This window comes from Thermobia domestica, chromosome 1, assembly GCF_964235325.1.
Source record: "Thermobia domestica chromosome 1, izTheDome1.hap1.1, whole genome shotgun sequence".
NCBI classification, from domain to species: domain Eukaryota; kingdom Metazoa; phylum Arthropoda; class Insecta; order Zygentoma; family Lepismatidae; genus Thermobia; species Thermobia domestica.
This window is the reverse complement of record NC_137454.1, coordinates 311440358-311455491: the sequence shown is the minus strand read 5'-3', so window position 1 is coordinate 311455491 and position 15134 is coordinate 311440358. Positions and strand designations below refer to the sequence as shown.

Genomic DNA, 15134 nt, shown 5'->3' with positions numbered 1-15134 from the left:
TTCTCGGGAACCATAAACTCTAGAAAGATGCCGTTTTCACTGACCGATTGCAGATTTTGTCCAGTTCTAATTGAATATTTAAAAAAATGGCCGTTATTTATTTATTACATTTTTTAGGGGTAAACTGGACGTATTGAAATTTTAAAAAAGTAAAGCATCATATTCTACAAGTTCTACATTCCAACACCACATATTTCTCTACAGGGGTTGTATACCTATCAAGCATTTGTTTCACAGCCAAATGATAATGAAAGACGAAGGATAACTATTTCTTCTGTCTAAGATGAATCTTTATTATTTGGAGTGTTTTGTCCAATGAACACCATATATCAATGACATTATAATTAATTGTGTATATAGTGTATTTACTTACTACATACTGCATGCAAGAAGAAAGAAAACACTGATCATACATGAATTAGAAAGTCCAACCGGAAGTAGGCTCAATCTTGGAAACGGTGCGAAATATTGAAAAAAATATAGGAAGAACTCCCCTACATGATAGGGATATTTTGCCGAACTTAATCAAAGCGTCTTTCACTTGTGTCTGTAAAGGGACATGTACAGATGTTGATAATACAGCTAGTCATGTATTGTAATCAAATAAAAATGTAATCAAAATCAGTGCTAATTACCCTTTTTTCTTAAAAATATCGAATCATGTAATTTTTAATGCTTTATCAGTAAATATATTCTAAAGCTTTATATTTAATTAAATTATTTTTCAATAAAGTATACTATTTTAAATTGTTCTTACAGTTACACGATATCTTGGATTTCATTTGACGGAGGTCTAAACTTCAAATGACCTTACAAATAGAGGTAAAAGTAATATTTCTAATGAATAATTCTAAAGAATATGAACTAGACTTTTAATTATTCTTATTCTTAGAGATTGGAAATTAAACAAAATGGCTATTTCTTAATGTTAGAGTCAAGGGTGTAACTATAGGGTGACTGAACTGGCAAATGCTCATTATATAATATATTGAAAAGCTCTTTCACACTCTCTGAAGATTTCAACTACTGTAAAAATGATTTAAAGATACGCCTTTTATATGATTAATCTCATTGAAACCTTAGAATATACCTTAAAGAGTAGAGTCCTTAAACAGATGAGGACACATAAAGTATTCTCTGAAATCATAAGAAAATATGCATCTTCATACTTACGTGATGTGCAAAAACTAATCGATGCTTATAATCGTATTATAATACAATATAAAACAGATAAATTATAAAGAAGTATAAAATTTATTCGAAAACATTTCTATACAAAATCACAAAGTGGCACAACTTTTCGAATCAAAGATGATGCGAGATATATTAATGTAAATGACTAGTTCAATATTTTGTATTGTAAATTTATGGAAATGTTTCTATTTATACTTCATCTGCCAAAGTTTCGAATGTGGAACACAAATGCAATGGTTAGTATCACCTTGGATGCATATGTAGAGTACTCTCCAGAAGAGGATTCAACAACATTAGATACGTGAACAGGAGTTGCACGAGACGTTGATGTAACTTTACACCACGTTGGTCCAATTTCTACTATATTTGAAGCGTTACTTGTTAATTCGTGATCCCCACTGGTTAGCACTGTCAAATATATTGGATTGTGATCAGTTTCAGCGCGCAACGAAACAGTAATATGTTCCCTTTGTCCAGAAGGTTTAGGAGCTGCAGTTTGCTTATCTTCCCATACGAATGCTATCCTCTCAAATCCTCTTTGAAGTGCTTGTTTATCCTTAGAATACTGTATAATGTAATTTTGAGCTGAAATATAATTCAAATAGCATGAATATCTAAAGATTAATATTAGTGGGTGATGACTCTTTTCTATAATATTGTTAAAATTGTATTTTAATAGGCATTTTATATCTAAGTATATTAGATTGACATCATACTTATTAAGTCATGTATATTTAATCTTTACTAACTCATGTTTGTTTATGAAAATTCAGAGTGTGAACAACTGCTGTTAGATTTTGGTCTTGGCTTATCGTTCCGGTGCGTTAACCACTGCGATAGCAGTCTGTCGTTAGATTAGTCCTATATTTGTTAAGATCAGTATTGAGTTGTTCACACCACACAAACTTTATCGTAGTGCAGTAATTTCTAGCGCACGGTAATTCGTAGTGCACGGTAATCGGACATCCTGGTTCGATTTTTTGACCAATTGCTGTTTTTTTACTACGAATTTTCATTTAATTCACAGGTACAGAGGATATGGAGTAAGCAAAAATAGGTTCCTTGAAACACTTATCATGCTTCTATGTATTTTGTGTGATAAAGATCAAATTAAACAGTTAAAGTAAAAGAAATTTCATTTTATTCATATGTATAACTCTCTTATTTGTAACAGTTTGTGACATTTGAAAATTTTAAACTTATGAGTGAAAACTGGCAGTTGTAGCATAATAAAACCAAATAAATTTCAAGAAATGACAATTTATATTGCAAAATTGAATATATTCATTGCATTTTCATATCATTAGTTAATCAAAAATCCACATTAAATGTGTTAATCTACATTAAAGATTGTAAATAGTACTAATTAAGTAATAATTATGATTCTACTTACATGTTTCTGTAATTCTTGAATTTCCTTTAAGCTTCCAAGCTTTCGACTCCCCCCCCCCCTGGAGCCTTGGTCACGGAGGTTAAAAACAGGAAGAAAAAGAGTAGAAACATCAAGGAATAAAAATGGAACGGACTTACCAAGGGATGAGCTGTGTTGTATGGAAACACGTTGCCAATTACATCAGCGATCAAAGGGTAAACATGATACAAATTAAAATATGGCGGAGTCAATTTGTGCGCCTTTCTTGTTCCTTGTTGGGAGGTTGCTGGAAGGTTGTCAGTCATGCCAATATTGTGAAAAGTTTGTGATTACCGCCTCACCGCCTCCTATTCGCCACTCAACCATCCCTTGTCTAAATTTATTTTTTCTTTTTAATGAATAAATAAATTTTCAAAACCCAGTCTCATTTCTAGCTCCAAATAACATTCTTGAACCTTCTATCCTGTGTTGCGTTTCTTTTAAATGTTTCGATAAACTTGACACCGGATTTTCCCCTTATGAATATCTAATATGCTCTTTCACTCGGACTTTTAGATTTATCTTCGTTTTGCCTATGTAACTTTCTTGACAAGTGCATTTTATTTCATAAATACCCGAGTTTTCATTGGGATTCATGCAATAACTCTTAAATTGGGTAATGTTCTTTTCCAAAGTTTCGGGGGGCTTTAAAGCTGTACGAAAACCGATATTGTGTATAGATTCTATTTAATGCAGTTGTCAATTTGGGAAAAATAGGCAATCCAACCCATTTTTTATCTTTTATGTCGGTTTCAAGTTTATCGAAACTTAAATTTCTTTTAACCGGATTATACCGATTATTTAATAATGAAGTTGAATACCCATTCAAACTACCTTGCTTCATCAGGTATTTAATCTCTGTCTGTAAATCTGTTTTTGAGGAAGTAAGGCGCACAAATTTACTCTGCCATATTTTAGTATGTATCATCTTCATCCGTTGACTGTTGACGTACTTGACAACGTGCTTCCGCACAACAGAGCTCTTCTCTTGGTAAATCCGTTCCATTTTTATTCCTTGGTGTTTCTATTCTTTATCTTCCTGTGTTTAACCTCTGTGACCAAGATTCCAGGAGGGGAGTCGAAAGCTTGGAAGCTTAAAGGAAATTCAGGAATTACAGAAATCTGTAAGTAGAATGGTAGTTAGAATTCCTGAGCATGGTTTTACATTGTCTAGTAATTATGACTTTAAGATATCAACAACCAGAGAATATCAAAACGAAGAAAATATAAGAAAATTACAAATCATAGAAATATTAGTTTCATAAACGTGAACCTGCAGAGAAAATACATTAATGAATATCGTGGCCAGTAATTATATAAAAATCAGTTCATATTAGGTAAATCTTACCTTGGTATTATATAAAGCAGGAGCATGTTTTACAACATATAGTTTACTTCTGATTGCATGATATCATAAGCATTCTCTTTAGGTTGTCCACATCAAGTTAGCAAATATATCCGTTTGAGGTCTAAAAGCGATCATTTAAGATCTACCGATGTCATATGATCATATTTAAAGCATATTCCAACCTTGGAATTCATAGCAAAACCAACCGTGCTTCCATGACTTTGATTGGTCAACAAAGATTCATCTTCTGCAGTAAGGAGTATTAAATTCCATTCCTTACAGATAAGCTGCATTACATGATAATGGGGAGTAATATGATTTATATTTCCTCTAGAAGGGTGAACATAGCTCAAGAAGCAATCATAAAATGGCAAATATCTCAGTGATTACAATAAATTACATTTATTCACCATTTTATGTAAGAATAGCAAGATATGGTATCTATGTCATTTTGCCCCAACTGTCGGTCTTTACTAATAAGCAAAGATCATATATATAACTACAATAACATTGGACTTATATATATAACTAAAACAAAATAGAAACATTAAATTAAGAAGTATACACTGTTTCATTTAATAATCAAAAGAAGCAATCTTCATTTAGTCATTTTGTCGTACGTTCATTAACATTTGTTTCTATCCTACAAATGCCACATGTCTTTGAAATCCTCATGTCAAAAGATGTTCTGGACAGAAAGATATCAACAGAAAACAATATGATGAAGCAACATGGGTTAAACACAGAAAATAATAGATATTCAAAACAAAATTAATTGTAGGAAAAATGAAGATCAGAGTTAATGTGGGTGCAGCTGCACCCGTTGTACCTACTATGCAGCCGCTTATGGTCATACATATACGGCCTCTCTCTCTCTCTTTGTACGTATATACTTTATATATACATAGCGTGAGTTTTTTATTATAAGACTGCGAAATATCTGGAGAAATAAGCATGGGACGTAAAAAATGTCCCAAATAAAAAGTCAAATTTTGGAGGGAAAATTTCACCTCTGATAAAATTAACTCATCCGCTCCCTCCCTGGAGGTGGGACGGGAGAAGTTTTCAAAACTAAAATGAAGATTCCCATTTTTTATTGCAGATTCAGATTTAACGGGGAGAAAAATAAAGAAATTTTTATTATAAACATTGTTTTTTTTCGATTCGCAATAGATGGCGCTGTAATTGGTGAAAACTAATTTCACTAAAATTTCTTTAATTGGAAGACTCCAGCTTTTATTCCAAAATAAATCTGCGATAAACAGCACCAATATTTTGTCTTAAATGTTTTCTTGATTCGCGATAGATGACGCTACATTCAGCATGAAGTAGTTAAGTTACTTTCTTTTAATTGAAATACCAATGTTTTCTTTAATTAAGTTTTACTGTTGATCAAAAGTTGATATAACGGAACCTATCTTTTGCACGTTAACTCAGTATAGGGGTGCTTGTTTCTGGTACGTCCCCCTGCTTCACACCTTTCAGTTACAGTAAGTGCTCAAATTGACTACCTTCACCTCGATGCATTTATTGATTCTCGTTTCAAATGATTCTATACAAGTTACATGTGTGCCTGCAAAAATCTGGGTCAAGTATTTAGGATTTGTCCCACAATGTTTTCAATATATATTGTCATTTTGTCTTTTAGGAAATCAAACTAAAAGAACTCTGTATACGTAAGGGCCTCCCAGATCGCCCATAAATTAGAATAATTTCACTTTTCTTTTGTGTAATCGGATAATCCATACGTATGGAGGGACAGTAGAGCTCAAATGACAGTACGAAATATAACAAAACATAATTAAAAAAAACTAGGAAAAACTATTTCAAGAACAACAAATGAGCGAAGTTTAAAACAAACGAAGCAACTTAACAAATGTACTACAAAATATGCAATTGAATATGTTGCCAGTGGTACCTAAATGTCAAATAAAATACAATTCAAAAATAATATAAAATAAGCAAATGAAATGACTGTTAAACAGTCGTCTTCAACAATTAGATTAGCGTCTTTCTCGGTTGAAGAAGTGAGTATCAATTATAATAAATAATCGATAACTTTGCTCTCTAAGGTGCTGTGAACGTGAACCAAGCAAAGATGTAGCCGATAAAATGCTTGGTAACCAATACGATTGCCACTGCAGCTGTACCTAATTGCACCCCACATACGACACATTTGAATTGTCTGAATTCACTTCGAATGGAGAGACATCATTCATACCACTTATCATAAGTAGAAAGAACAGATCCTAATTGAAGAAACCTTAGTGAAGCTAGTTTTGGCTGGTAACAGCGCCATCTATCGCGAACGTTTCTAATAAAATTTCCTTATTTTTTCAACTAGAATTAGAATCTGCAACAGAACATGAAAGCCCTCATTTAAGTTTTCAAAGTTGCCTCCACTCAACCTCCAGGGCGGCAGGTGAGTTAATTTTACCATAGCTAAACTTTTCCTTTTAAAATATTAATTTTTTATTTCGAATATTTTTTCGTCCGATCCTTATTTCTACAGATATTTTGCAGTCTCAAGTTAAAAATTCACCCTATATATACACTTTCGATTTGAATAAATAACTAAATTTTATTGTTTTTCTTTCTTACGAACATCAGAAAAAATATATTAATTATAGCACTCTTAAAATTGAAGTCATTATCGTGTTCACTAATGACACTATTCTAGCAACGTAACAGTATTGGCAATTCGTGTGACATTTTTATGGCAAGAGCTATCAATTTCTCGCAGTCATACATTTTAAATTTAGGAATAAGAATGATAAGCACAAATCCAAAATCACGGGTTAATTCTGCGTTCCGAAGAATTATGAAGCACAACGTCGTGTAATGTGGGACTATTCTGTAAAATACGGGACATAATTAAAAAAATCTAGAACACAGCTGAGATGTTTGAACCACCAACAAATGGCTAATTAATATGTAGGGATGAAACATGACAAGACAAAATCAGTTTATATAATCCTTATGAAAAGGACGACAAGTTGTCAAATAGTGGTCACAAAGAAAAGGAGACATTTAAAGAAATGTCCACATAAAAAAAAAGTTTAAAACAAATAAATTGCTGAAATAGTAATGAGCAGTTTAAAGCTAAGAGAAACATCGTGAAACACGAAACATATCGAAGTGAAAGTTTTACCTGTGCCATAATCCAGTAAATTGCCAGGAGCTGTCCATGACAATTGAACAGAGGTGCCACTTTCAGTAGGAAAAACAGATTCAACTGTTAGGTCGATAATTCGATTAGGTGGGTATTTTGTAGGCCAAGAAGTTACCTACGAAACAAAATATACAGATCTTACTCAATCAAGAAATCTAAAATAACTTAACACAGTACTAGTAATTATTTTAAATCTTCACCTATGTAAAAATACATTTTGACTATTTCTCTACAAAAACTTAAAAGCTTAAGTAGTATTTGTACTCACATACTCACTGCTAACTATAGGTATTATAGAAAGTTACTACAGGTTTAGAAAGAAAAAGCATGGTAAATTTTAGAAGGGAATCTATGTTAAATTGAATATAAACAATTAGAAAAATGTCTTGTTTGAAAGTAGGTATGTTGCAAATTACGATGGGAAGAATTTTAAAAATTAATTACTGAAAAGAGAATTGGATAAAAGTTGTTAAAAATACCGAAAAGATAATGTCGATGGAATTTTTCCATTTGAAAATGGAAGGCTCGAAGCAGACATTCTTTAGAGAGAGAGAAAGAAAAGCGAGTAAGACTCTCGTAATGATATATGCTGAACAGACTGAAACATTAAAAGGATTTCATTACTTTTCATGACTCAGATACAGAATACGTATTTAAAGTATTAAGTACAAGCCTTTATCTTAGTGTGTGTATTATATGAATATAAAACTTTAGCAAACTTGCTTTTTGAACAAAAAAAAAAAAATAGTTGATTTCTTCTCAGAGTAACTTCAAAATGGAAGCGGTTGTAATACTGAATAAATTATTAGGATTATTATAAAATACACTAAAATCTGTATACCTAATTTGAATTGTAATTCAAAAACTTAACTAAAACGCAAAAGGGAATAAAGTGGCTCCCCGTGAAGGCTATATAGCTGTTCGTCAAGGTAGAAGTAGACGTTTAGCATTGTGTGATTAACTGAAATTTAGCATGAACCAACCAACCACAAAAGTCTTCCTTTGGTTTTTTAATTAGCATAATCTGCCAGAAGAAGGTAGACGCCGATGTCAATCCTGAAATATTTCCCTTATGGTAGGTACTGATAACATAGATAAGGGAGTGGCAACTGAATTATTGGCAATATAACCATAAATATCTTATCAAGAACGAAGTGTCAAGACATTCTGGTAGAGTATATTTATGACTAAGAGCAGGTACTTAGATCAGAAGACGGAAGCTTTATGAGAATAATGTAATATATGTTGTTATGTAGTAATTGTTGAACTGAACAATGCAGCTTCATGGAAGTTTATATTTGTTACATAAATTGAAAACTATATTTCATTTTTTAATTCTTTAGAGAGATGAAGCTATTATTTTATTTTTAATATCTTTAAAATACACAACTTCGACGTAACTAACAATACAACATACTATTACTTAACAATTAAGATAATATTTGTGTTCTTTTCATTTACATACTCACTTATTCACCATAAGCTCTTTCAAACTTGATCTATTTCTTTCCTAACATCCAGGAACTAAGAATTAATTTAATCGGATGAGGGTATTACTTAAATCAAATTACTTAAGCTATAAGCTTGAAATTTGGGGAATGTATTGGATTTTGTGACGTAAGGTACTACTAAGGATGGATTTTTAAAAACTCAACGATGAAGAGCGAGTATAGAGGTTGCAATTATTATAATGAGATGTCCATATCTCAGAATTTCTTAAGGTTTGAGACATGAAATTTGATATTTGAGAATTTTCTTTAAAAAATAATTAAACTATACTCCGTGTCACCCGAATTGGCGTATGGCGTTAGCCAATAAGCTCGCAGTGTGCTGTTACCAAACATTCAGTGACGAATCTAATCATTCATAATTGTCCACAAATACAAATAAAATCAATTATGAATGATTAGATTCCTCCCTGAAGGTTTAATAACAGCGCACTGGGCACTGCGAGCTTATAGGCTGATACCATATGCCAATTCGGGTGACACAGAGTATAGTGTTTTGGCGCTTTTTGATATTTGACTTAGAAGGAAATAAAAAGGGGGGTGCTGGTTCACTGCTTATGCAAGATGTTCGAATTTCGTACGAAACTTCGAATTTAGAGCAACCCTGTTTGAAAAATACAGAAGGAACGCAAAATATAGCCAGCAGTAACACATGGAAGCGTTTGCTGATACAACAGATACATAGTTTAGGGTAAAGAAATGGAGAGAAAACAATTGATCAATTTTCGCTGTGATAACTTACTGTTGATAGAAAATGTGGTTCTATCAAATCAAGGGAATAAAACCTGGATGTCTCCATTTGCTGAGCGGAGATACCAAATAAATTATATAATCATATAGGGTAGTTTTTTCTATAGTCGATAATTCCTCATAATGTTCTACAGGCTAAAGTGTAACCAAACCATATACAGGGTGTATCAAAAATGACTTTAGAACTTTGAAAACTCACATTGATTTATTTATTTAGCTTACAGACATGGTTTTGTTGTCATTTTGTAGCAAAATACTTCAAGTTTTTTTTTTTACCTTATACCTAAAGGGGTTCAATGTAGCTTCTATTGGTGATGCAGAACACACCCCATCTGAAGTCGATTTCTGCTCTATAACGTCTTCAGACGTACGGGAACGACCTGAACATTTGTTGTGTCTTATCGAACATCCAGTTTCAATAAAACACATATGTCACTGATAAATAGTAGGCCTATTGGGAGGATTTTTACCTTACTTTGTACGAAAATTACATTGCAGTTGTCGCCGAGTTGGATTCTTCAAACCAAAACACACAGCTTGCACGCTCGGGACCAATAAAGGCAGCCACCTTTGCTGCAACTTTCGCTAGCGCTTACGATAGCTCTTCTGAACTAGTGTACTACGTGAGTCAAAACTTGATGTATTTTGCAACAAAATGACACCAAAACTATGTCTGTAAAATCTGCAAATTAAATGAATAAATTAATATTAGTTTCAAAGTTGTAAAGTTCTTTTTGATACATTCTGTATATTTGTCCGGAATTTCGAGAGATACTTGAGAAGAAATACACTGGAAATATAGAATTGATGTAAGATTATTTCGAACTCTGCAGCAGGTATTAGTCATGTAATGTTACGACATGAGAAGGGCCAGAGATAAGAAGTCTGAATTCCAGAAGAAATCTTGCAAATAAGGGAAAGAAAAGTGTAAAGACATTAAAGACGAGAAACGAATATACCGATAGTAAAACATCGATTTAAGATAGGAAACCAACTAAGTCAGAGAAGTATACAGTACACATAAAGTGCTGACAAAGAATAATTAAAAAGGGGAAAGAAATTTGGATAATTTACTATATAGCGGCAAATTCAATGAGAATAACAAAGAAATAAAGGAGAACTATTATGAACATGAAAGAAAAAAGAGTGCTTTCAGAATCATCTAGCAATTTCGAACTAATTTAATCAAACATGTCTAATATTCTTCCTGATATTTCTTTTTTCTCTTTGCTTACTCATTAGTTTATTTAGTTGGTTGGTTGGAATTTAGTAACCCTTTCAGCACCGAGGCTATATCAAACGTGGACCTATAGCTTAGCGTGGGTTCCGAACCACATGGGCTTTTGCTGGGAATCAAACCTGAGTCTCCAGCGCCGAAAACTTGTACACTAGTTACATAAGCATTAGAAACTCTTATCTAATTTAGGTTAATTTATAGACGCTGAAGACGGAAAGAAAGGTGTTTAATGAGCGAAATGCTGTTTGAGACAAATGGAAAGGATAAATTGTATGAGCATTTGTATGAGATAAGAATTGCATGTGTATTTTAGTTATCAAAGAGAAAAATAGTACTGAAAATGAAAAAAAAAAAAAAAAAGAATTGCAATACTGAGGAAGTAGTTCGAGAAAGATTTATGTAAAGTGAAGTAAAAGACAATTGAAGTAAATAGTTACACTTACTTTTAATACAATTCATTCTCTCGCAATACAAACACAAACACACACACACTCACTCTCTCTTGCACACATATAACCAAAACAAAGAATAAGTTTCAGTTAGATTGTAAGAACACCTGAAATATTTTATCGAATAATCATTATTTACACATTGCTTCTTTGGTTAAACCCAATGTTTTCAACGAACGTAAGAATTCTTTTTCGTTGCATAGTCTGTATCCTCAGCTTCAGATTTTGAAATTTGATTATTTTGTCACCATTTTTAGTGTACATTTTAAATTTCTTTGCATTTACAAAATATTACTTAATATTACTTCAGATACTTTGCATAAACTAACCTTGAAGGAAGGTCCTTTTGCATATCGAGTAAAGTTTCCTGTACTTCTTGTAATACTTCCTGTAAAATAAAAATATATATTTAACAATTTTTTTTTTCTGTAAATTTTTATTACTCTTATTACATATTGAAATATTATATCTTAAAAAAAATACATAGCTATCTTAACACTAGCTAGAAGATCTATTTCTTTTTCGATATCTTGTATCATTAAACAGGTATCACAAAGTTAAGGTGAGTGAAAATTGTCTCGCTGGGCGGCTCTACATTTCTCCTTCCCTGATATTAATTTGTATTCCTATATACAAGAAGCATTTCTATATAGTGTTCAGCCAACCATGTTTTTACGTTGAGAAGAATCTGACTAAGCACCAGCTGGCATCATAGTCAGCTGGCTAGATGAACGTGAAAGTCATATTTTTTGTTGGAGTAACACACTCGCAGCTTTTTCCACTAGGAATATTTCAATAAGTGACTGACAACAGACTAAAGATGGATTTCCATAAAAATCTGTTAATCCCTAGTAAATACTATCAAAAATAGGCTGACTGACGAACTTGCTACAAGAGTAGTTGTGCTTTACTATGATGTTTAAATGAATTAAAGTATTGTAACAAACTTTTACTCAGTCCAATATTTAAATGAAAAAATGAGGGTTAAACTCTTTCTTCCATACTTTCTTCTATCTTATTATTATTTCTGTTCCCAACGTATCAAAATAATAATTTAAACATATGAACAAAAGTTCTGAAATGTTGACCTTTTTATATATCTTTAGAAAATCTCTCTCATGACCGCAGTTATAAAGGATATTATTCTAAACTAAATGAAACCACTTGGCATAACAGCCCACTTTATGGGTCTGAGCCTACTCCAGCGCCATCCGCCAGCCTAGCGGCGAGCAAACGGTCAGCGCTCTGCGAGGTCCTGTCCCTGACAGGCGCATCAGGAGCTTTCTAGGCCTAGTGGCCGTCACGTCTTGTTTGCACGTGACTCCCCAGTTTGCCTCACGACACTAGGTGGACGCTGAAATTTGTGAAGCACCAACCGAGAATTGAACCCAGGACCACGCGGACATGAATCCAACACTTTAACCACTAGACTACAGTGTCAGCTAAAGAATATTATTCTATATATATATATACAGGGTGGCCCAAAAGTAGGTATATATCCCTGCATTGATCAAGTATAACATTCTATTTTATGGGTTTATTTGCTTTGGCTCTTCCGAGCTTAAGATGTAAGTAAAAACACATTAAGAACAAATAATAAAGAAACCAAGTCTACCTGATGGATAACAATAAGAAATGATATAAAATGCAGTACGGTGCTGTATACCTACTTTTGGGCCACTCTGTATATGTTTATATGCAAATGTTTGTATCTACCTTCGACACAACATTAACCAAAAGCAAAGAAATAATAATCTGAGTACCTGGTTGGACTAATAGTATGGTCAATTTTAACAGTAGTAAGTTAAATTCACTTCATTTTGATTAAAAATAGTCTTTGCAAATAAGCACGCAATAAGTGATATCGAATCCGATTTTGTTAAATTTACCAAAATATTATCAGTAAAACAAGATACTAAATTTTTGAATAATTTTGACAAATTTAAATTTAGTTTCAAAATATTAGTAATATATCATGGTGACATATTTCTTTTCTTGAGAAAATTTCTACGTCACGAATTCAAAACAATTTCTTTATTTGTAACACGACAATTTTTATTCTTGAAACGTTTACAATTTTACACCATTCAACAGAAAGAAAGTTAGAAACAACATTAGGTATAAAAATGGACTTAGAAACGGAAGAAATAATTCAAATATTTCTGAATATTATGACTGGGACTAATTGTCTCACATAAATGTGTCGTCGTATCACAGTAAAACAATGATGCACTGCATGGAATAAACATATGAAATTTATTTAATTACCTTTAGCGACGATTCCACTCTACGAGAATTTCTATTTCAACGTTTCTTGTTTTCAGTAATATTATGCAATATACAAGAGGTGGGATAATTCTAGAATACATCATAAATATTGTGCATGTTTGTGTGGTTTGCATGTGTGTATATATAATATCATGAAAGGTAAGGTTTATGAACTTGAAGTCTTAATTACGGAGTTTAAAGTTCAGTGTCAACAGAATATTATTGGAAAGTAATCTCACAAACAATTTTTGTTTCATACGAACCCATCATAAATAAAAATAACATGCCTTAATAGGATAAATTTTTATTTACACAAAATATGAAGATCAAAAAGCCACACAGTTGTTGACAAAAATTGAAAGTTTGTTTTCATTTTATGTATTTATTTATTAATTTATTTTTATTGAAAGTATGGTAAAGGTTAAGCGAGTTCTTGCTGAGCCTGAATCTAGTCTGTGGCATATTTACAAGTATAACAACTAAGAAAAGGAAAAAGTGAATAAATATTCGTGAATGAAATTTGATTCATAAGTCAACAATGAAACAGAGATACTATTTTGTTGTTGAAAGTAAATATTGAACATTCTAAACTAATGTGCTGTTAAGGAAATATTTGATACGTGAAAATGTCAGTTAAATTTTGAACACATCATAGATGACATATGACATTACCTACTGACTATAAAACGACCTGATTTCAAACTTACTTCTCATCTTGAAGCAAGAAAATGCCCTAGAAATTATTAAAACTAATGTTGAGTTTTATATGCTAGATACATTCCATCGTTATTCATTATTTTTCCTTTTTTGGGAATGTTTGGTGAAATATTAAATTCACTACTTTTCCCAAAGGTTATGTGTACAATGAATTTTTAAATTTATAAGTGTATCAAATGTTATATGAAATGCTATAGTAAATAGTTATGTAGCAAAAACATTAAGTATGAATTTTACTTACATGTTCTATTGTTTTAATATAACTATTTTTGCCGTCATTTTGATATTTTCCTTAGAATTCTTTTTTCTGTATTATGCCTGTTTAGAGGAACATTTTGATTGAAGGATTAAATAGTTCTATATACTGTAACCACCAGTTTCCATAGAGATATTGTTATTAATGCGAGGCACATGTTAAAAAAAAGATATTTTTTAAATAACACGAAAATGATAGGAGAATAAATTTATTGTGACTATGTAAGTACGTACCTAGTCATTTTTCGATATAGTCACCATGAACCTCCAGATTCCGTATACCCTCTGTGTTAAAAAAAAAAAAAATTAAAAAAAATGTTACCTGGGAGTGCAGCGAGTCCCGCACTTCACTGTCTTATGGAAGCTACTTTTTTCACTGAAGAAGAAAGAAATCGCTGGGGGGCATAGTCGGAGCTGTAAGCAGGATGATTGAGTATTTTTCATCGGAATCTTTGAATTATCTCAACAGTACGAACAGCTGTGTGCGTGGATGGACGTTGTCATGGATCAGAAGAATTCCAGAGCGTAGTGTTCCTCTACGCCAGTTCTGGATGACAGGCTTCTTGATATAGATTCAGCGCCCGAGGAACATGTTTTACGTTTGATCTTATTTCTCTATTGTAACTAGAAGTTATAGATATCCAAGTTTAAGTTTGAGTATTGAATTCACATAGTTTGGAAGTCTACCGTAGTTTCGCACTGTGAAACGAAATTCATTTGTTTATTGTAGTATTCCTCTTAAGTATATGGAATGGAATATATTATGAGTTATTTGTAATGATATTTTGATATTTTATAGTTTTTCGCGTTATAATTATAACGCAT

At 32.2% G+C, this 15134-nt stretch overlaps 1 protein-coding gene across 1 annotated transcript in view; it reads right to left on the bottom strand.

Moving 5' to 3' along the window:
- Positions 1-1293: 1293 nt before the first annotated feature.
- LOC145667821 (calcium-activated chloride channel regulator 2-like) overlaps positions 1294-15134 on the bottom strand; it is a 134261-nt gene continuing 120420 nt past the window's right edge. The window contains exons 16-18 of the mRNA XM_081735254.1: positions 11399-11457; positions 7105-7240; positions 1294-1779 (exon numbers count right to left, since the gene is read on the bottom strand). Of these exons, the coding sequence (XP_081591380.1) occupies positions 1391-1779; positions 7105-7240; positions 11399-11457 (584 nt within the window). The 3' untranslated portion in view covers positions 1294-1390. The remainder of the gene's footprint in view (positions 1780-7104; positions 7241-11398; positions 11458-15134) is intronic.